This window comes from Grammomys surdaster, unplaced genomic scaffold, assembly GCF_004785775.1.
Source record: "Grammomys surdaster isolate TR1022 unplaced genomic scaffold, NIH_TR_1.0 168, whole genome shotgun sequence".
Taxonomy (NCBI): domain Eukaryota; kingdom Metazoa; phylum Chordata; class Mammalia; order Rodentia; family Muridae; genus Grammomys; species Grammomys surdaster.
Window position 1 is genome coordinate 5,804,671 of NW_021604616.1, and position 21,930 is coordinate 5,826,600.

Sequence of the window (21,930 nt, forward strand, 5' to 3'; positions counted from 1 at the left end):
AGAAGAAGAAGAAGAAGAAGAAGAAGAAGAAGAAGAAGAAGAAGAAGAAGAAGAAGAAGAAAGCTAACCGTAGCAAAACGTATTGCATTCTGTCACAGCACCCTGAGCACACTGGCTAAAAACAGCAGGCGAAACAGAGAGTATGTTTAACAGAAGCTAATAACTCAATGCTTCGGAACATTTGCTCTTATCTCCTTTGTGTTAGTGGAAATCAACCCCAGGTCCGGCACTGCTAGGCAAGCATCCTGCCACTAACTAGCATACCCAGATCTTTCATCTCAACACACTCTTAAAGGGAGGAATCCATCCTCTGGACCATGTGATGTAGGAAAGGTCAAATCTCAAGGACAAAGAAGAGCTTTATTTTCACCTGTGCTGTTCAATATTTAGTCATCAGTGGGCTGAAGGAAGGAAGGAAGGCTCTCATCTCTGAAATGGGGAAACAAACAAGTAGATAAGAACGTTTATAAACAAGCACTGACAAAGCCTGGCACTTTATTCACTTAGTCTCTGGAATAAATCAGTGAAGGACACTAACAACAAAATATAGGTCTTTTTACCAGGCATCTTCATAACACTGTGTCATATACAAAAAATGAGTGAGACTAAAACTATAGCTAAGAATATACAGATAGAAACATTCACATTCCTTAGACAATCTCTCTAACTTATTTTGTACAGTTTTAAAAGGTGGGAGAGCTCTTTAACAATAGAATCTTTAACAATAGAACCCTTTAACAATGTATAGAGTAAGCCCAACTCGATAGTAAAGTTAGACCTAAAAAGTGACAACGCAAGGGACACAGTCTATGAAGTAAAAAAACCTAATGTTAATATTCTTCCACTGTCAAAGTCAACAGCATTGAGCAAGCCTGAGAACTATTTGTGAGACACTGAGAACTGTTTGACAGCTCTATGTCCACCTGATTACATCAGAATCGCAGCCATTTCTCAGCAGGAGGCAGAAGGGAAACCATGAATTAAAAACAAACACCAGAGTATCACATTAACAAAACATTAACAGTAAATCTCACACTAGTTAAGACTTACAAATGTGAGCCTAGACTATACTAATGTGACCATCAGGAGGCTTTTTCTTATTTTACAAAAAAATCAGTTTCAGCCAGGTGTGGTGGGGCAGCCCTGGGAGGCAGGGCTTTGAGTTGAAGGCCAGCCTCATCGCCATGTGAGTTCCATCACAGCCAGGGCTATACAGTGAGGCACAGTCTCAATCCACAAGCTAGCACCAGTTTCAAACAAGAACAGTAAAATGAAAGCAGGCAGTCAGACAGGAACTAGCTCTGTTTTTACAGGAGAGTGAGCTTACTTATCATTATAATATACAACAAGAACTCTCAAAGCCATTTTTCCCTTGACTTTGAAATAATTTTGCTTATAGGAACATACATTTGTAAGAAAAAAAGTAAATTTTCTTAAACTAAACTCAGGAGAAAGCACATATGAAATTAGTGCACACAGATGCTAGTTTATTGTTTGCTGTAATTTCCATAAAAATAGAAATAGATGAGAATCTTCTCCATGTCTGGGTAATTCCTCAGAACACAGTTTATGTGTGTTCCAAAGAAATGCTAATGTAGGCAATATCATAAAGAAATCTAATGTAATATACTTTGCTTTTTTGCTAACAAGAATTAGAACTGTAAAATCCACCAGTAATAGTTTTGTTTTGTATAAGTATCTCTCGTGTCTGGCACATAACATGTCTGGTATTAATACCTTACTAACTCAAGTGAGTATATTAAATTCTGTAGTTTGTAGAAGTTGCAGAACTCACTTCCCTTAGAGCAAAAGCATCATGAGACATCACTGACTGGAAAAGGGAGAGCTGCTCTGAACAACCAGCCTCATGTGTCCTTATTAAGTTGACAGCAGTTAGCATTAGGGAAGAGCTTGTATCTCCCCGCTAATGCTTGAATCAGCCCTACTTCAATAACCATAGTACAGCTAGTAGCAGGGTCTTTGAGGCAGTAATTGAGGGTAAAAGAGATCACCACAGTGGGTCTTAATCCAGTGTAACTGGTATCATTGTAAAAGGAGGCTGCGACAACACAGGCTGATCAACAAACGCTGTGTGAGACACAGCAACAAGGCAGACACTGACACCAGGGGAAGCACTCTCACCAGAAACCAACCTCTGCACTTTCCACCTGCGCAAATGGGAGGCATTTCTGAAATTTTAAGTCCCCTGCTTGCATCTCAACACTGCTGGCAATTTGCCAGTGTTTATGGAATCAAACCCACAGAACCCCTGTTCTCTCTCACGCCAAATGAACCAAGAACGAAGTGGTTACAAAGCAGACTGAGTCCGTAAACTTGAGCTGTGATCATTTTCTAGGCCCAACTAAAGTCTTTTTTAGATACGTATTCTAAAATCCACATTATTTACTTATCTCATTGGGAGTGGGTCCACGTGAAGCAGGGAAGGACACTTCCATACAGATTCCATGTAGACTCAGGGTGTGACACTTTGTGGCAAGTGCCCTTATCCACTGAGCTAGCTAGCTAGTTCTCAAGTCTATCTTAACAGTTCACTTCATCTTGTCTTCTGAAACAGTCAAGTTATTTACTATAGAAATGCTAACTCGATTCTTCCACTCATGTTTAACTTACTAGATTATATAATTACCGCAATATTTCTACCTAGAATAAACAGCCCCAAGAATAGTACAATAACTCTAAGGAAACAAAAAGTTGGTTGGTACAAGGAGGCAATCCTACAAAAGAAGTATTGAACACATTAACACCATCAGACAAAGGGTTTAGAGGCCGAGGGGCCAGTACTGATTAATCAACTGCAACAGAAAGTAAGGTAATGAGGTTTTGCTGGATTCAAAACTGACATTTTCGAAGGTTGTCATTCTGCCATTAAATACAGAAAGCACTCCAGGAGTTTCTCAATGTTCTAAACACCTAATGGTAAATCATCATACTCGGGAAAGGATTTGATTTCCACAAAGAATTATTGGCAAATTATCCAGTACAAAATGTATAATATTATTTGAAGAAAGACAAGCTGTTACTATAAAATAATTGTTTAGTACTGACACACCTTGATAAATGTAAGTACATAAATGTTTGGAACACAATGAAAATTGCATCCATTCCACAGATTCTATCATTTCACTGGGTAGGTTTTCTAAACTTCTACAGCCATGTGTTCTCATCAGATCACATGCACATACACATCATAAAAACATATACATCATACTATAAACACCCACTCGGCTGGTGGATAGCCATCAACTACTTATGCAGATGAATAAGTTAGTTTCCTGAACAGTCTTGATACTGGAGCCTGAATTTTGAGAATAATTTACACGATGCTGAGAACTTTATAAACACTATCTAGTAATAAAAACGATCAACTAAAATACTTGCATAACGTAGCAAAATGAAAGAACAGCACAGTAACTCTTGGGAAACGAAAAGTTTAGCTGGTACATGGAAGTAATTAGAAAAATCTATTTAGAAGATATGATTAAGATATGGAGAGAGATTCAGATCTGACAGCGTAAACCAAATATGACAGTGAAAATAATTAATTTAGAGCCAATCAGGTTCTAAATTAAAGATCAATAACAAATGGGGATGGGATGAATGATGGAAAGTGACAGACACAAGGGCAGCAGACAGATTAAGTCACCACTGTGAAAGACCTTGAAGATATAAACTAGACGATATTTAATCAAAGGGAGACTAGAGATGGGCATTACAGAATACTCAGGCACAATCACCCTGCTCTGCATGCTCTACTCAGACAGGGCTGCCCCAAACAGCCCGTGCATCTGAGAGCCTGTCAGTCCAGACAGGACCACAGAGAGGGCATTCTGACCTGTCACCACAGCCTCATTAAAAGAGGAACTAGTCACACCACTTCTAATCTAGACAGAAAGCAACAAATGTTACTAAGAGTTTTCTTTCTCAAATTTATATGGTGTGTGTATGTGTGTGTATGTGTGTGTGTGTGTGAGAGAGGGGGGGGGAGAGAGAGAGAGAGAGAGAGAGAGAGAGAGAGAGAGAGAGAGAGAGAGGAGAATGAGAATGGAATGAAAATGCAGGAATGGATGAATAGGATTACTGATATTACCTAATAGATGAGAAAATTTTACCTTCTTCCTTATATAAAGACTCTCTGTCTCGACTAAAATCTGCCAATCAGCTGGTGAGGTGGCTCAGTGGGTAAAGATGCTGGAATGCCCTGGAATCAACATGGTAGGAGAGAACCAAGTCCCTCAGGTGTCATGTGACTTCCATGTGTGCTGTGGCATATGTGCACACATACACACTTTTGTAATAGGTAAGTACAAACATTCAGGTCCGCAGTCAAGAAGTTCTGTTTCTGGAACAGGAACTTAATGAAGCCCAAGGCCCGGGCAAGTTTCTTCTGCTCTTCAAGCTAACCAAGCACTCTCCTATTCCTACAAAGTTCGAGCTCTGCTTCCTCCTAAGCTTACCTACTGTGCTGTATAATCAGAATCAAGACTAGCAGCTCCACATCCTACTCCAGGAGAACTAATTAGGAAGGTCTGGGGTTTTGACTCTTCATCTTATACTAAAAACACAAAGGCAACTTACCTCAAATTCCTTCACCTTTTCCATGGTAATCAAGCGCCTTGCTGTGTGACTGGAAAGCTTCTGTTCACAGTTGCTAACAAGTCTCAGGCAAGGGTGCCAAGGCACCATCTCCTCAGTGTACCTGAAGACAGGAAGCTGCCAGTGAGGAGCAATCAAACAGGCGTGTGGAGATCAAGTATGGTGCCATACAGTCCAGAAACAATTTGCTTGTGCTTTACAAATACTTTATAAGTACCAGCACCAAAAGATGTATCGCAGTATTTTACCCCTTGAGGGGAAGAAGACAGACAGGGAGAGACAGCGAAAGGGAAACAGACAGAGGGAGCTAGAAGGAGAGAAAGGAGGATACACATGTATGTTTTAATGAGGAATAGCAAACAAACCACAAAACTGCTAGATGATGACTATGCTCTAAAGGGTTCACAGACGCTGGTTAGACAGAAGTGTAGGTCACAGCAACCCCTTGACAGTCAAGACAACGGTTCATCTGAAGACTTTTATGAAGTCTTCAATTTAAAAAAATGTTAATGACATCTATAAGATGTGTAAATAAGTCTAAAGTTATTTATTTGTAAAACAATTCAGAAAGCTAAGTACAAATAAAACCTCCGGGTACGTTAGTGCCCAGGTCACAGTCAGGGAGTGTTGCTCTAGGACATGAGTAGAGCTGACCAATCCCTACAGTGTAGGACAACACACGTACTAATAGAGCCTAGCACGGACCCCAGTGACTGGGGACACGCTGAAGCAGAGAGAAGAGCAGCAGGGAGCCAGAGAGCACTGAAGGCAGGCTTTAGTCTTCCACTGCAAACTTTTATAACTTTCTGCATTATCTCCCCACACATTTACAACATGTGCTATCTTAAACCTCGGGCTCGAATGGGAAAAGTAATGGCTAAGGATCCTGAACCTGCTTAGCTGCTCTAATGTGGCAACATCACCCTAACCACCACTCTTGGGGACTTTTCCATGTCTCTCTGACCTTCAACAACCTCCTCCTCACTGTCGCCATCACATGCTCAAACCTTCACCACTCACTCACCAAGCAGCACGCAAAGCTACATTTCACCCCAGTATCAGGGGAAGGAATTCTCTTGAAGTCATTCTTGGCTATTCCTTAGGGAACGTGTAACCATTTTGGTTTTTCCTCATCTAAGAAGTCTTTAGCACTTACTCTATAGACAGAAATAATGTACTTTTTATAAAACTAGTCCATATCAGATTTAGAATCTCCATAGAAAATATTTATGACATAAAGAAATACACTCTACATCATGACGGAGACTAAATTTAAAAATAAAAACAGAGAGAAAATATGGCCTTGAACTTAACAGTACAACCCATGAGTTTCTAAAACAGCGTCACACTTAGAAACATACACTTTGTTTAGAAGTAGGATCCTACTTCTCACCATGTAGTGTAAGTTGGCCTCATATCCAACCTTTTCAAGAAATTTAAGAACCTTCTATGTACACTGACTTGTGTTTTGAAAAGACATTTAAATACACACAAATACAAATTTCTTATACTTAAGCCTCATAACTATAAAATAAAAAATCAAATTCATCTGTAAAAAATAATTATAAATAATATTAAATGACATGAATCATGCTAATATTGCTCAAAGTTGCCAGTAGCTAGCTTCCTTTTTTGAGTGGCCCACGGTAGCACTAGCCACAAGATTTGTTTAACAGCATATAAAAACATTGGAGGGTTTTTTTGGACTCCCAAAACTACTTAGAAACCTACTTTCTCTCTAGCCTCTGACAGTTCTCTGTATCTGTACACTGGTTGTAAAACACCCCCTCCCCATACAACAATGCAAGGAGTCATGCAAGCTGGGAGACATTTGCATAATCTATGCACAATCTCCTGTACTCTTTAAATCATCTCTAGATTATTCAGAATACCTAACACAAATATAAATGGTACTTGCTATACTACACTGCTTTGGAAGTGGTAAGAATGAAAAGTCTTGGGTTTAGTACGTGTAAAACTATTATGCCCCAAATTCTATTTCTCATTGAAGATCGGCTGAATCCAGACATAGAAACCACAGGTATAGAGGACTATGTATGCATGACCAAATCGATGGAAAACATATGTCCAAAATAACATACCAAAAAAATTGAATAACAGCTTAAAAACACCTTCAGTGTATATGAAACAGTCTGTTCCATATCAGTGGACTGTTTGCCAACTGTTAAATCTGTACTTTGGCTAGACAAGTGTAACAATACCTAACTCTATTTTTATTACTATTTCCCTGTAACTTAAGCTACCTATTTAAAACTGAAATCAGCCCAAACAGGCAAACCACTCAGATTTAGATCAGTGATTGCCAAAGGCCAGAGGAGGGGTGACTCCACATGGGGGTTTCTTCGGGAATCAATGACAATGTGTACTGTGGGGCAGTTGTGTTTATAGTGGGATGGTTGCACAACTTTGTGGAAATACTACAACCACAGGAGAGAAAAGTGCAATTGGAGAACTGTGACAATGCAAGTGACAGCTGAAAGGTTTCAAAGCAAAGACAGTCACACACATAAGCCTTTAGCTTTCTCATGATCACGTCTCACTCACTCTTTCTCCTGCAAAACTGTAAGTTCTTTCTAAATGTTATACATCTACCCTGCCACCTGAAAAACATATTCAATTTACTGTACACTGAGCTGTTAAGAGATCACTCTTCCTTGTTTCCTAGATAAGGACAAAAAGTGATCTTTTCCATAAATGTACTGACTACATTAAAATATATTCCCAAAACCTTAGTTTGAGACCTGTTAGTAAGCTTCTTGGCCATTGTCTATTGTTTGTGTGTCTCCGTGTGTATGTTTGCTACCTGTGTGTGGGTTTCCTCAGAGGCCACAGAAAGCCCAGAGGAAGGAGTTAGTGATGAGCAGCCCAGTGGAGGTTCTGGGAACTGACCTCAGGTCAGCTGAAGAACAGCAGGCACTCTTAACTGCTCAGCCATGTCTCCAGCTCCCACACTTTATTTTACTGACAATTTGAACATATGGTGATGGGCTATAATACAAAGTTTTGATATATGTATGTCATCATACTCTTTTTTATAACTTTATTTCATGAGTATGTGCATGCATGTGCCACAACACACCTGTGGAGCTTGGAGAACAATGTTCAGGAGTTTTCTCCTTCTACAGTGTGGGTTCTGGGGACCAAACTTGTCACCGGGCCTGTGTGACAAGCAAGCACCTGAACTACCTTACTGGCCCTGCTGTCGATTCTGTCACTAACACCGGCAGCTTCATCTCAGCCAGTGGAAGTTGTAAATACTAAACTCATAAAAATCAGAATGTAGCGAAGAGACAATAGAAATCTACTAATCAGCATAGGAGGATCTGGAAATAACTCTGATACAAATCAATCAGGGGAGTAAGTACCACAGTACTCGTCCCACTTGAGCTAGCCACACAGCTAGAAGAAATCTATCCTCAATGAAATGTCTACGAGAAAAAAACAAGGAAGTTAACTGTAGTGCTCTGTGATGTTATGTTAGCAAGAGATAAAGTTGGGGCAGGATCTGGATTTCAAACAGGTGTTACCACATGTGTTAAGGCTCTTTTAATTGTCAAGTTAAAATTACTTTTGTTTCTTCTACAGTATTTAATGTAAGTTGCATTGATTGTTCACCTTGTAATTGTATTTGTGTTTTGAAATCTGACATGTCAGTTACAGAGGTCTATCAACCAGCTTTTGTTTTATTGCCCTGAGTATCACAGAACCTTGGAATTCTAAAAATAGCCTGCAAGTACTGGAAGAAATGAATCAGGCTTTAAGCAGCTTGATCATTGCTGGTATAACAGCTTTAATTACATTAATTGCTAGCACCACTGCTTCTGCAATTGCTGTGACACAAGGAGTTAAGACAGCTACTTTTGTTAATCATTTGGCAAAAAATGTTACTAATGTATTGAATATACAAGGGGATTGATATAGGCATTTGGAAGAATAGATTGATGGTCTTTATCCTATTCAAATTGTTGGAAGGAGGTTCAGAATTTAAGAGTAAGGAGCCATCTTGAGTGTCATGCCAAATACGACTGGATTCATGTTAGTTCTAAAATTTACAGTGGTAGTCACTATTAATTAGGAAAAAGTTTAAAGACACTTGCAGTGTATTTAGCATAATTCTAACACCTCTCTGGATGTTTTAACGTTACACAGTGAACTTATGAATTTTAAGAATGCTGCTCTGCTGAGTGATGACGCGGTAAATACTGCTGATAAAATTACTCATGGCCTGAGGTCATTATTTCTATTTTGATCAAGCTTCAAGAATGGTATATATAGCTTGATCATGCTAGCCCTGTTTGACCTGGGAATACTTTTATTCCTGCCCATCGTGTTAAAAGCTTGTCTTTAACATCAACATGTTGGCAACCAAAGTATATGGCTTGAACTTGAAACTAGACTCCCAGACAGAGTTATTAAATTAACAGGCTGGCAAGCCAAGGATGGGTAAGATTCTGCACAGAGCCTTACCAACCTAAGACAGAAATGCATTGCTTTTGATAACCCATATTCCATCACAGGTAATGAAGGCATTCTTGTCAGAATGACCTGAGACAGGCTCAGTCTTGTTAATGAAATTAAAAAAAGGGGGAGATGTGGAGAGCCTTTGGGGCTGCTTGGCAAGAATCTGACATGGACAAAGGACAAGAAAATGGACTGCTTGGCAGGAATATGACATTGGCCAAGGACAAGAAAGTAGGCTTCAGGCAGGAATCTGACATTAGGCTAGAACAAAGAAGTAATTTCAGGCAGGAATCTAAATTTTAGGCTAGAACAAGGAAGTAGGCTTCAGACATAAAAATGACGTTGGGCTAGGACAGGGAAGTTGGTTCAGATATTTTGATCATCCTGATAAGCCCTTAGAAATAGTGATCATGGGAGTGTTCATGAAATTTTGTTTAGTGCCTTGCTTCTTCTTTGACTATTTGTATTTATTATCTTGCTTGTTCCTTGACTATTTGTATCTATTGTATTGCTAGTTCCTCAACCTAGAACTGACCTGAATACTTGCATGTAATTCAAATGGTATAAAAGAAAAAAAGAGGAGGGGGAATGGAATGGGGGAGTTCTATGGAGGGGAAATGGGGAAAGAGGATGACATATGAAATGTAAATAAATAAAATATCCAATAAAAAACAAAAAAACAAACAAAAAAAGAAAAACAAACTAGCTGCATCCTATTCCTGACACTGCTGTCTAGTGGGGGTACAGTAGCCCCTGTTATTTGGTGACATCATTTAGACTCCTCTTATGTGTGCAAACATTTTAAGCTTCTTCAGTGTCCATACGACCTTCAAACATCCCTGAGTATTAGCTGTTCCTTTCCATATCTCCCACCCTTACTGATTTTCTTCCATACCCCTCCCCATTTAATCCCCTGCTCCAGTCCCTTATGTGTATTCTATTTCCCCTTCCTTGAGAGATTCCTCCACTCCACCTTCGCACTTGTCTCTTACTCTATTCTTTTTTTTTGTTTGTTTGTTTGTTTTTTCAAGACAGGGTTTCTCTGTGTTCTTACTCTATTCTTAACCTCTATGGTTATCAGTTTGTACCAGGCCTCTCGAATCCTTAAACGCTAACAACCACATATGAGAGAAAACATACATTATTTGTCTTTTGGAGTCTGGGTTACTTCAGTCCAGAGGACTTTTTCTAGTTCCATCCATTTACTTGCATGTTTCATAATTTTATTTAACAGTTGAATAAATTCTGTTCCTTAAATATATCACACTTTTAGCCTTGTTTGGGCTTTTTTGTTTGTTTGTTTTACTGCCATTTTGCAAGTATACTATGGTTTCCAATGTTGTGTTTTATGTATTTCCTGTGCTTTCCTTTCTTCCTTAATTTTTTTTAAATGATGGTTTGTTTGCCTGATTGTTTCCCAAAGAGAGTTAAAGAAAGGGTGTAGGGACATGGGTGAGGAAGATCTGGGAGGAGTTGGGGAAGGAAAACTGATGATTAGAATAGATTGTACAAAAAGAAAACTTCCAATTAAAAAAAAAAAAAGAACAAAACAAAAAGCAAGAAATTGATACCTAGATACCTAGTTTTACACCCAGGTAGCCCATGCTGGCTTGAAACTTACTATGTAGCCCAGGCTTGCTCAAGCTTGTGATCCTCCTGCCTCGGAGCCTGAGTATGAGGATTACAGCCACGTGCCTCCACACTCAGCTTTGTCTACTTTAAAACATTCCTGTAGCCATAAATATTTGGGCATTTCCCAAATGTATAAATTAAGAGAAAAGTTACTGAAGAAATGTACAGTGGCTACTTTTGCAGGTCTTCGGAAGTACAGTTAGCTTAAATCCTTGGATTTTACTGTATGTGGAGTGCTGTAAAAGCTGTTCTCAGAAAGAAGAATCTGCGGAGTGGGAACAGCTGATTAGCACAGCCAGTGCTTCTCTAGGGGGTGAGACGTGGAGCACTCCAGACTGAGGAGCTGGGATAGCTCACAAAGAATGATTACAGATTCTGAAGATCTTACGGTAACGCTTCCCTTCCATGCATCCACGCTGTCCTGAAGGAGTGGAGTCTTTCTGTGCTGCATTGGACCTTGTAAACTACTTTTTTGTAAGCTTTTAGCTACCATTGAGAACAGTTGGCCTGTGCTTACAATCAAGTGCAAAGGGCCCTAAGTGATCCTCCCCAGACCATGTAAAAAGGTCTCGTTACGTAACCCTAACCTTAGTGTTCTACACATTTAAAGAGGCATCTGGAAGACATGAAAGCACATCTATAGGAGCTACGATGGGAAATGATCGGGACAGGAAACAGGGTTCAGAACTGCAATGAAATTCTTGGGTGTTTTAAAGCTAAACAAGGTATAGATGAGATCTAATAAGGGACTGCGAAAATCCTACCAGTCTGTGCCTTTAAACATAAAACTGGCTCCTCAGTCTAACAAAGGCATCTAGCATGAGTAGAAAACAGCAACCAAGCATGCAGGGTAATGTCTTAGCAGTAGACTCTTATGATCCAGTTCTGGGATGCAATCAATATCAGTGGCAAAGCCTGTTTTGTTTTGGTAAAGTATGTCACTAGGAGTAGGCTCTGAGGTTTCAAAATCCTACGCCAACTCCAGTTAGGGCTCTCTGTCTCTTTGTGTATGTGTGTCTCTCTCTTTGTCTTTGCCTACACCTTGAGGAGCAAAGGAGAGCTCTCAGCTACGGCTCTAGCACCATGCCTTGCCTACCTGCCTTTTGCCATGCTCACCACCTTGACGATCATGAACCCTGATACTCAGGAACCACGAGCCCCCAGTCAAATGCTTTCCTTTATAAACTGCCTGTGTCATAGTGTCTCTTCACAGCAACAGAAAAACAACAAAACAAGCGTCAGGCCCCAAAATGCGCACTGCTTCTTGAAAATAATTTTCCTCATTTTCTAAAATAGATGGACTTAATTTTTTTAGATTTATTTATTTTATAAATATGAGTGTTTTACCTGCATGCATATATACATACATACATACATATATATACATATACATACATGTATGTATATGTATATATATATGTGTGTGTGTGTGTATGTGTGTGTATATGTATATATATATGCACCCAAGTTTATGTCTACCAGCTATAATGGCCAAAAGAGATTATATGACCTCCTAGGATTAGAGGCATGGACAGCTGTGAGATACCGATGTGAGGTGCTGAGACTTGAACCTGGGAAGAGTAACAAGTGCTTTCCTTTTTCTAAACCTCTAAGAAAACATGAAGCCTATGTTGAGTAACCTGGATGGATGAACTTAGACAAACACAGGCATGACTAAAACTAGGCCAAAGTCACTTAAATACAATGGCTATAAAACAGACAAAAAACTACATGGCTTCAAATCTTGAGGTTCCTAACCTACCAGTGGTACTGCTGTCCTCAGGTGCTTCAGAACAAGTATATATGGCAAAGACAGGATCTACAGCAGATTCAATAACTGACCCATAATGTTAATAGTGTCTTTCAAACCTGAGACCCTATCCTTTTAAAAGAGAGAAAGCAAGGGAAGGAAAGGAAGGGAGGGAGAGAGAGAAAAAGACAGACACAAAGAGAGAAAATTCCTGGGAGGCAGCTCTCTCCACCATGCAGATCCCAATGTCTGAATTCACGTCATCAGACTTGATAGCACACTTTTACCCGCTGAGCATCTCTCTAGCCCCTTTAATAGCATTTTACTCCAACACCTGACGTTTACCACTGATCCTCCACTCATCAGCTGCCAGTTACTGGGTAACCAAGCCAGTCCTGCTCAACATAAGGCAGAGCTTGACATATATGCAGAATCTGTATTTTGTCTGAGCTGGTAAGAAAGGCATACTGCATTTAAAGTGCTCATAGCTGGCATGTAAGAAAGCCAGCAGTAGAGATAATAGACATGAGTTAGTTACTCAGCTAAAATTTTTAAATCACTTGTGCTTGTACTAGTCAGCAGCTACAGAACATCTATGATATACCAGGCACTGAGCAAAGTGGCACACAACGAGAGTTGGCAAATTTTTCATACAAAGAGCCAGAATGCAAATATTTTACAATTTGTGGGTATGTGTCTGTCTGTCTTTCTTTCCTTTTCCTTCTTTCTTTCTTTCCTTCCTTCCTTCCTTCCTTCCTTCCTTCCTTCCTTCCTTCCTTCCTTTCTTTCTTTTTCTTTCTTTTTTTCAGACAGGCTTGTATGTAGCCCAGACTAACCTCAAACTAAAGAGGTAGCTGAGAATGACCCTGAATTCTGACCCTCCTACCTACACTTTCCAAGTGCTAGTTTTACCATTGTTATAATCATGGCCAGATTTTCTGTCAAATACTCTTGAGTTTTCTAACATTTAAAAAAAAATTGTAAAATGTGTTCTAAGTTCAAACAATTTATAAAAACAGTATTAGAAATATATCTGGCCCAAGGACTGTGGTTTATCAATACCTTATTTAAAAGGGTCAAAAAAAAAATCCATTAAGTGGGAGGGAACTATTTTTTACTTACATATAAGTAGACCAAAGTTATTGATAAATATTAAATATGAAAATATGAGCAAAATTAGAGATAAGGAAACAGGATCCTTAAAACATACAAATAATGTAGAAAATGACATTAGAAAAATAAAGACTACATACTCTGGTGTATATACTGGTAGCCAATAGACTAGTCTTCCACCCAGTACAAGGGTCTCAGCTGCAAAATTTAACAGGTCAAAAAACATGTCACTCAGGTGATAACTCAAGGAGACAGGAACGTGGCTTTCTGGACTAACAAAAAAAACAAATATTTCAAAGTAAGTAAAAAGTACAATACTGCTCACAAGAATTACTAAAAAAAAATCAACAATTTTTTCCAAGTAATAGCTTGTTGAATTTCACTTACCATTTTTCTATTCCCTTTGGTATCTCCTTCTGTGAACCTGATCTTCTTGTAGATTCTCTGATACCATATGGAGCTAGGCAGAAAACAAAACAAAACAACGTGGTAGTCAAGTCAGCCAGTCACTAGTACGGTACATACTCATATAGTGTGCAAGGAAACGTGATAACCAGGTGCATTAGCTGGTTTTGTGTGTCACCTTGACACAAGCTAGAGTTATCAAAAGAAAGGAGCCTCAGCTGAGGAGATGCCTCCATGAGATCCAGCTGTAAGGCATTACACTTTGTGATCAATGTGGGAGGGCCCAGCCAATTGTAGGTGGTGCTATACCACCTGGCTGGTCGTCCTGGCTTCTATAAGAAAGCAGGCTAAGCAAGCCATGGGGAGCAAGGCAAGAAGCAGAACCCGTCCTGCATCAGCTTCTGCCTCCAGGTTCGCCCTGGTTGGGTTCCTGTCCTGACTTCCTCCAATGAAGGACTATGATCTGGAAGTGTAAGCCGAATAAACCCTTTCCTCCCCAACTCACTTTTTGGTCATGGAGTTTTCGTCACAGCAATAGAAACCCAAACTAAGACACCAAGGAAGGAAAAACTTCACCTATGCATTATTCTACCCAAAATAGTTAACATAAAATGCTCAGGCAAGTACAACTGTGTGAGGCTGTGGACCCATTTTAAGTAATGGAGCCCCAAAATCACTAAATGTTATGCCTGCCTCTGAAGTGGACCCTATACTCAAGTAAAAAAAACAGTCCATAATATTAGTGGTTCAAGTGACAAAACTGAACACACTGTAGACTACGTTATATCAATTTACTGAAGTTGATTGCTATATCATGGCTAAGATCCTATTTGTGTTCTCAGAAAATACAGAAGGAAATATCACAGTGAAAGAATAAATAGTAAATAATGAAAGGTCACCCGGATTCACAATGCACATTCACAACTGGCGTCTTAATGCCACCAGGACAATCTTTTGTTAGATTTAAAATGCTCCAAGTCATCAAAGAACAAAAGCCGGCTGAGATAAAGGTCTTAACTTTGCACTATTTTCAGATTTACCAATGCTATAGAAAAGGCATGTCTGTTTAGACAGGCTGCCTCAAACATTCAATATTCTAAAGGTGCAGAACCTAAGTTTTCATGTAGTGTTCTGAAGTGACTTGATTCACAAGCCCTACATTTCTCTAAGTCTAGAGAGGGGATGCCAGTGGAGACAGATGATATATAGCCTTTTACCTAAGGAGAAATGTGAGATTGCTGAAACCCCTAGAGGTTATTCTCAGTCAGCATAAAAATAAATGCCTCAAAAAAAAAAAAAAAAAAAAAGCAAGAGAAAATGGATTGGCAAATTATGTCCAGCTATAGTTACAGATGGGGAATAAATATATTTGCTAAAATGAAATCACAAACCCTTAAATTAACAAACTGCTGCTTAGCCATAATGTTGTATTGTTTTTATATGAGGAAGTTTAAGAGTGGGAAGAAGCCTAGAACACGTGGGCATCTTAGAGTGTGCTAATATATGGTGTACTTAACATATACCTCCATAAACTAACCCCATTCCTACTCTGTATGAAAACAGACTCACGATCTGTGATGATTGCATCAAAGTACGCTCCCTTCCTCCAGGAAGGCTTAGCCGCATCTGAAACCAAGACATCAAGGTAAAACTTCTCTAAGCCATACTGACGAAGATTCGCCTTGATGTTCTCATCTGGTCCACGCCATTTCTGGTTTTTTCGACTAGCCTTTCCTAAAGAGAAAGAAAATGAAGGTAGAAAATTATTCCATCAAAGTGTTCTTAATTTCTTTAGTTTATCCAAAACTACTTTCATGATCATGCAAACCTGTACTTACCCACATAAAGCGTGTATTCATTTGTAACCCTAATTGTATGCCTACAACTAGGCAAGTATTACTTCACCTTATTATTTTGAACAGTAAGACATAACATTTTTAAGTGGCCAATACTGTCTAAGTATGAAGCATTCATCAGTAAGATATATAAGTGAGAAGAACATGACCTTTCCCACAGCAGTAAAGACTTCCATGTTGAACAAGTGTTTGATCAGACAAATGGGGAATGCTAACTGGTGAAACATAGCAGCTGTTGCCCATGGAGAAACTAAACAGAAACACTACTGATGAAAAGTCAGTGTTTGAAGACAGAAAGTAGAGGAAGATCTAGGACTAGGAGACCTAACTGGGTGGTGAAGATGATCACATCAGTGTCAAAATCAGAGACACCAGAAGAAAACACAGCTTACTAATGAATTATGAGATATATAACCATCACATACACGGACGCACACACTCATACACATAAAACATGAAGTAGTATTAACTGAAAGAGAGTCATCAGGTAGCTGAAGAGTGGAACATACTCACGTGGAGTCATCATCGTTTAAACAAGTGGAACCGGTGAGAACGTGTACAGTCCTAACCTAGGTACCAGCTGCATAAGCGCTTGCTCTGGCCTCAGTCTTGAGGCAGGGACTGGAACATAGAGTCTCTCCTGCTTTTCCTTCCCAAGCGCAGGAATTACAGCCATGCACCACCATGTCCAGCAATTATTCTTACATAATTACATACTTTTTGTAGTATGATTGATTTTACAGTGAAACAAACTTTTAAAAAAAGGATGAAAAAACCCCAAACAATGTGTAATGTAATAGAAACAAGGATTAAAAAATAAATGAATAAATAAGTGGACACATAAATGACAGCAGGAAAATAGTATGTATACTCGTACAGAGAAAGAAAACTACAGAGCCTTAAAGAGACTGAAATAAAACTGTCAAAAGAGTAAAGTCAGCACAGTGAGCATGTCACCCAGGAAAGCACAGAAGCTTCTTAAAGTCAATTCTGCCGAACTGTAGCTCTGCGTCCTCGGTGGGTGTCTCAGTAGGCGCTATGCTACATGATCACAAGCAATAGGAAACTGAGACCAAAAGCAGATTGCAGATTTTCAGGCAGCATTTGAAATACAGCTAACGGGACCCTACAGGACTCAAGGAAAGGCTTTTGACTTTCCAACTGGGAAAAACACGAGCCTGTTTTACAATATAAACTAAGAAGTCAGAAGCAGAGAACAGAAGACATACCTAGCAACTGGATAAACACTACAAAACTCTTCTCAATTAAAAATTAACTCCCTGAAGGCTATGAAATAACTTTTTTCAAAACTTTAATGAGTAAAAACTGTCTTCAAAGCTCGGTTGGATAATTTCCTTAAAACAAGTATGTGGCTTCTACTAGAGTAAGTCTTAGAAGTTTATTTACTTACTCTAATACAAACATAATACACTGAGCATGCCCGAGATCACCTTCTGTTGGGGCTACACAGAAGACAGCCCCCTCCAGTAGGTGGGAGAGCTGGCCCCACCTCTAGCCTAGACAGTGTGGTAGAGCAGGCCCTGGTAGTTTGAGAGTGAGTAAGTTGGCCCCACTCCTTGCCAGCTGCAGCACTGGGGTGAGCTGACCCTGCCCCTTGCCTGAGCAGTGCTGAAGAGCAGGCCCTAATGGAGTAAGCATGGAAGAGCTGGCAGATTGAGCAACGCAGCTACCACCCAGGCCCAGATCCAGGACTTTGAGATGGCCCACACCATCATGAACTCCCCCATCGGTAAACCGCTGGAGCACAGGAAAGGGCTGGTCCTGCAGAACCAAAGCTTTAATATCTCTATGACACAGGGTAACAACAGGATACCTAAGCGAGTCCTGGTGAAGATCCAGTACTGATAGTGGAGCAGAAGCCAGAGGGCTCCATCTATGACTCAGGGCAATGGACATTTGCAAGAAAAACTTTTTGGCAAGTTTGTTTGTTTGTTTGTTTGTTTGTTTGTTTTGTTTTGTTTTCCTGGCAAAAGGGCAGGCTTCCATGGTGAGACTTTTCTTTCTTTTCTTTTGGTGCGGGCTGCTGCAAGGGCAGACAGCAAATATAGTGAGACAAGGACATGAATGGGACTGGGGTGCAGATATGAAATTCACAAAGAGTCAATAAGAAGTTAGGGGAAGTAAGGTCAAGGTAGGGCGACAGGTTATTAGTGTTGCACACAAGGGTTTCAGCAACAGAAAGTGTAACTAAACCTCTCCTTTAAATTAACCTATACTTAGTGAAGGAAAGGAATACCAGCATAAAGGCAAACAATTTCAAAAGCATGAATTTAATTTAGTATTTTTAATAGCATCCCACTATGGGAAATATACTTTTTTTGCTCTAATTCCATTCAATGACACAACATTAGTGAAGCTTTTAAGTTTTTAAATAGTTTCAGTAATTGCTACAAAATTAAAGTGGATTAATGTTTCAAGTTACACTCATTTAAAGACAGACTCTTTAAATCTTTAAATTTGTAGACACCTCAAGTGTTTCAAGTATGTTCAAGTAGTCACAAAAATCTAAATTTTCATGTTACTCAAAGACTAAATATTAATCCAACCTTACTCAATGCATGATTGCTGAGTAAATCAGTGATAATAATCTTAACTAGAAACTATAATCATTTCTATTTATTTATTTACTTTTATTTTATGGTCACTGGTGTTTTGCTGACATGTAGATCTGCATATGGGTGTCAGAAACCCTGAAACTGGAGTTATAGATCGGTGTGAGCTGCCACTGGATGCTAGGAATTGAATTTGGGTCTTAGGGGAAAATAATCAGTGTCCTTTTTGTTTGTTTGTTTGGTTGGTTGGTTTTTTGAGACAGGGTTTCTCTGTGTAGCCCTTTCTCTGTGTAGCCCTGGCTGTCCTGGAACTCACTCTGTAGACCAGGCTGGTCTCGAACTCAGAAATCCACCTGCCTCTGCCTCCCAAGTGCTGGGATTAAAGGTGTGTGCCACCACTGCCCAGCTACAGTCAGTGCTCTTAAGCGGTAAGCATCCCTCCAGCTTGACTATAAAACGGACACTCCATCTCTTTCATACTTTCCCTCCCTACACTGTTTCACAACCTTAGTTTGTCTTTAAAAACAAAACAAACAAACAAAACAATCCTTCTTGTATTAAGATGACAAGTTCCTGGCCAGGGATGGAGGGAATCTTTCTTATTCATGTTAATATTCTTCCAGTTTACATCTCATACATTAACTGGTGATCATAGTGTCAAATGTGGATACTCAAAGAAACTTTATGGAAAATGACATTAAAATGTTGTGCTTTATACACTAAAATGTCACCTTATGATTTTAAAGGCCTACTCAGCTTAACACTGTAAGTTCTACTCACCCAAGCCATGAACCGTGTTGTAGTCTATGTCTGTCCCACACACATATGCACCAAAGTGAGCAGATGCTATCAGGAGGCCACCTGGAAAATCACACAATTATGACTGTTAACCAGAAAGTCCAGACTAGTGTTCCTTTCCTGAGTTAATTTGATCCAGAGTCTTACGAACTAGCTGCAGGCAGCGTACCCTGGAATGACATCAAGCCTAGTTAAATTTAGCAAGGCTCAGAACTCAACAATCAAACCCTAACCTGAACTAGCTAAATCGGCCAAAAGACCGAGACTCGATGTGTATCGTGGCATTGCTACTTCATAACACTACCCAGGGAGTGCTATTTATTGTTCAAAGAGATTATAGTTAGACATTTTCAGGTTATCGTAAGATTATTCAAAAACATTCCGTTCCATTTTAAAAAGTGAACATACAAGTCTGCAAATACAAAGATCTAAAGTAAACTAAAAACTGGGCTCGAGTCTCAAAGAACGAACGTGAGCATGTTTCATGTGTGACATGCTGACTGGCAGCAGGTTAAAACATGGCCTGCTTTAAAATACTGTCACGTAATTATTTTTGGTATAAACTATAAATACATATTTCTGAGTAAGTTGTCTAATGTAACATTCTTCTATTACACAGTGTACAGTGCTATGGCTAAAGTCAGAACAATATCCCAATATAAAATCACCAAACTAACGAAAATGACGGATGTGACTGGTTCAAAAATGAAGGAAAGTTCTAACAGTTACAACTGAAACATTTAAAGAGAAGTAGTTTTATTAAGAAAAATTCAAAGTTAAATAAAATATTAAATGTATTTTTTATTAAACTGACATTATTATATATTCAAATAAAGTGCTTTTTATGATTGATCAACCCCTAATTTTAATACAGGAAGATGTCAGTCAAGTAGGAATAAGAAATTCATTTTTAGACTATAACATAAGCACGGGCCTTTGGAGTAAATGCTTGAGTTTTACTTTCCACCCTTTTAAAATGTTACCTCTAAAATTAGTACAATGTCTTAACAGTGTCAAGATCTACGCATTACAGATCTACAGCCATTTAAAACACAGGAAGCGTACTTAATACATTGCTCATGTAAATTCACTAACTACTTTCCTGCTGTATCCCTTGAAGAAGAAGGATGTTGGGGTCAAAGCACAGCAAAAACCAAAACCTAGGTTTTCTCACAGTAACCCTGAAGCATTTGTGAGACGCAGTATGAAGAGACCTCATAATTCTTGACCTAGAAATGGCGTAGTCTGTAGTTAAGAAAGGTATTGCATGTGACGACCTGTGAGAGTCACAAAGTCACTTCACCCAAATCACAAGGAATGACTACAATTCTGCCAGCGAAGGCAGATACTCACCTAGAAGAGCTAGTTGTCAAGGGGACAGAAAAGCTTTCCTGTGCTTCCTTAACCAGAACCTTATCCATTGCTTAGAGGGCCCTTTGAGAAGACTCAACTTACAGAACACTGCTGAAAGGAGATGAATAATCTGTTAGACTCGCCTGTACTTGTGTCTTCTTTTAAGTTTTAAAATAAGATCATAGTAAGTTGGTTTCTCTGACACTGGGTAATTGTTGCTAATCCTCTACTGTCTTTCACTCACAGCAGTCTGCACTTTGTCATACCTTCATGGAGTGTTCCTGGGTGGGAAGGGAACGCGGGGGACGTGTGGAAAAAGTAGGAACAAGACTTGCCCATTTATTGTTATCCCGACTAAGATTATTAATACCACATATGTAAGTCAGACTAACAACTCAGCATTTCAATTTCCTGTAATTTAAACAGTAACCATTTTAAGGTTAGGGTAAGACCTTATAGGCAAAAAAATTCGAGCGGAATTTATTCCACACTATAAACTTAATTTATGAGTTTTGTCTCTGGAGAACTACAGGAAAGCCTTGAAAATGTGAGGAAATGTGAGACTAGGCTTTGATTTTGCTCAGAGAGAAAAGGAAGGAAGCGGGTGCTCCTGCTGCCACTGTGTCTTACTGTATGCTTCACCGCTCTGAGAAAGAAGCTCTATGTGAACGCGCAGCCTAGGTACAAGAAGACTGCTGATGGCAGCAATACAACTACACTAACAATAGAGCCAGGGAGAACTGTGAAAGACTGGGAAGCAGAAAACACTGCCGAGCTGCCGAGATGGGCTTTCCAGTCCTCTTTCCATCCTGCACTCTTCTCCCGGGGCCAAGTCAATTTCCCAACCTGGATTCTATGTGTACCATTCTGAAATGGCAAAATCAAAAAGGAGCTGTATTGTTTTCCTGACACCTACAAATTATCTGAAGATAAATAAGGCAAGAAATATGTTTCCTTGTTGGACATATTACAGACTCAACACAACTGAGAGAACTAGGAGAAGGAGTCCACAGTGTCCTTCAGAGTTCTATACTACACAAAACAGTGAGCCCACACTCATCTCAATCTCTCTATCAACAAAAAAGTTAAACATTTACAAATTAAAGCCTCAATTCCCTTGCTGCTAAAATAGCAGTAATTTATCAATATTTCAGAAATTAGCCCAAGAGGGGACAAGAAAATGAGTTCATGGTCAAACATTGCATCATCGTTTACTTCTCACTGCGTCTAACATCTTCACCAAGAAGGATCTAAGTCCATAAGAAAGTAACAGTTGCCACTTCCCTTCTGCCCCTGCCTGGTCCTCCGGGCTGGAGCAGACACAGAGTCAGTCTGCTCCTGTCCTGTGGAGAAA

The 21,930-nt window shown here is 39.4% G+C and overlaps 1 protein-coding gene across 4 annotated transcripts in view; it reads right to left on the minus strand.

The window, feature by feature from the left end:
• Trmt11 (tRNA methyltransferase 11 homolog) overlaps positions 1 to 21,930 on the minus strand; it is a 54,238-nt gene that overhangs the window by 8,669 nt on the left and 23,639 nt on the right. For 2 of the 4 annotated variants that reach the window (XM_028766454.1, XM_028766455.1), the window contains exons 8-12: positions 19,206 to 19,286; positions 15,566 to 15,730; positions 13,979 to 14,051; positions 13,732 to 13,863; positions 4,597 to 4,717 (exon numbers count right to left, since the gene is read on the minus strand). In XM_028766454.1, coding sequence (XP_028622287.1) covers positions 4,597 to 4,717; positions 13,732 to 13,863; positions 13,979 to 14,051; positions 15,566 to 15,730; positions 19,206 to 19,286 — 572 coding nt within the window. Of the gene's footprint in view, positions 1 to 370; positions 430 to 3,995; positions 4,220 to 4,596; positions 4,718 to 13,731; positions 13,864 to 13,978; positions 14,052 to 15,565; positions 15,731 to 19,205; positions 19,287 to 21,930 lie in introns of those variants that run through there. The other 2 variants (XR_003711308.1, XM_028766456.1) reach the window with 2 other exon arrangements.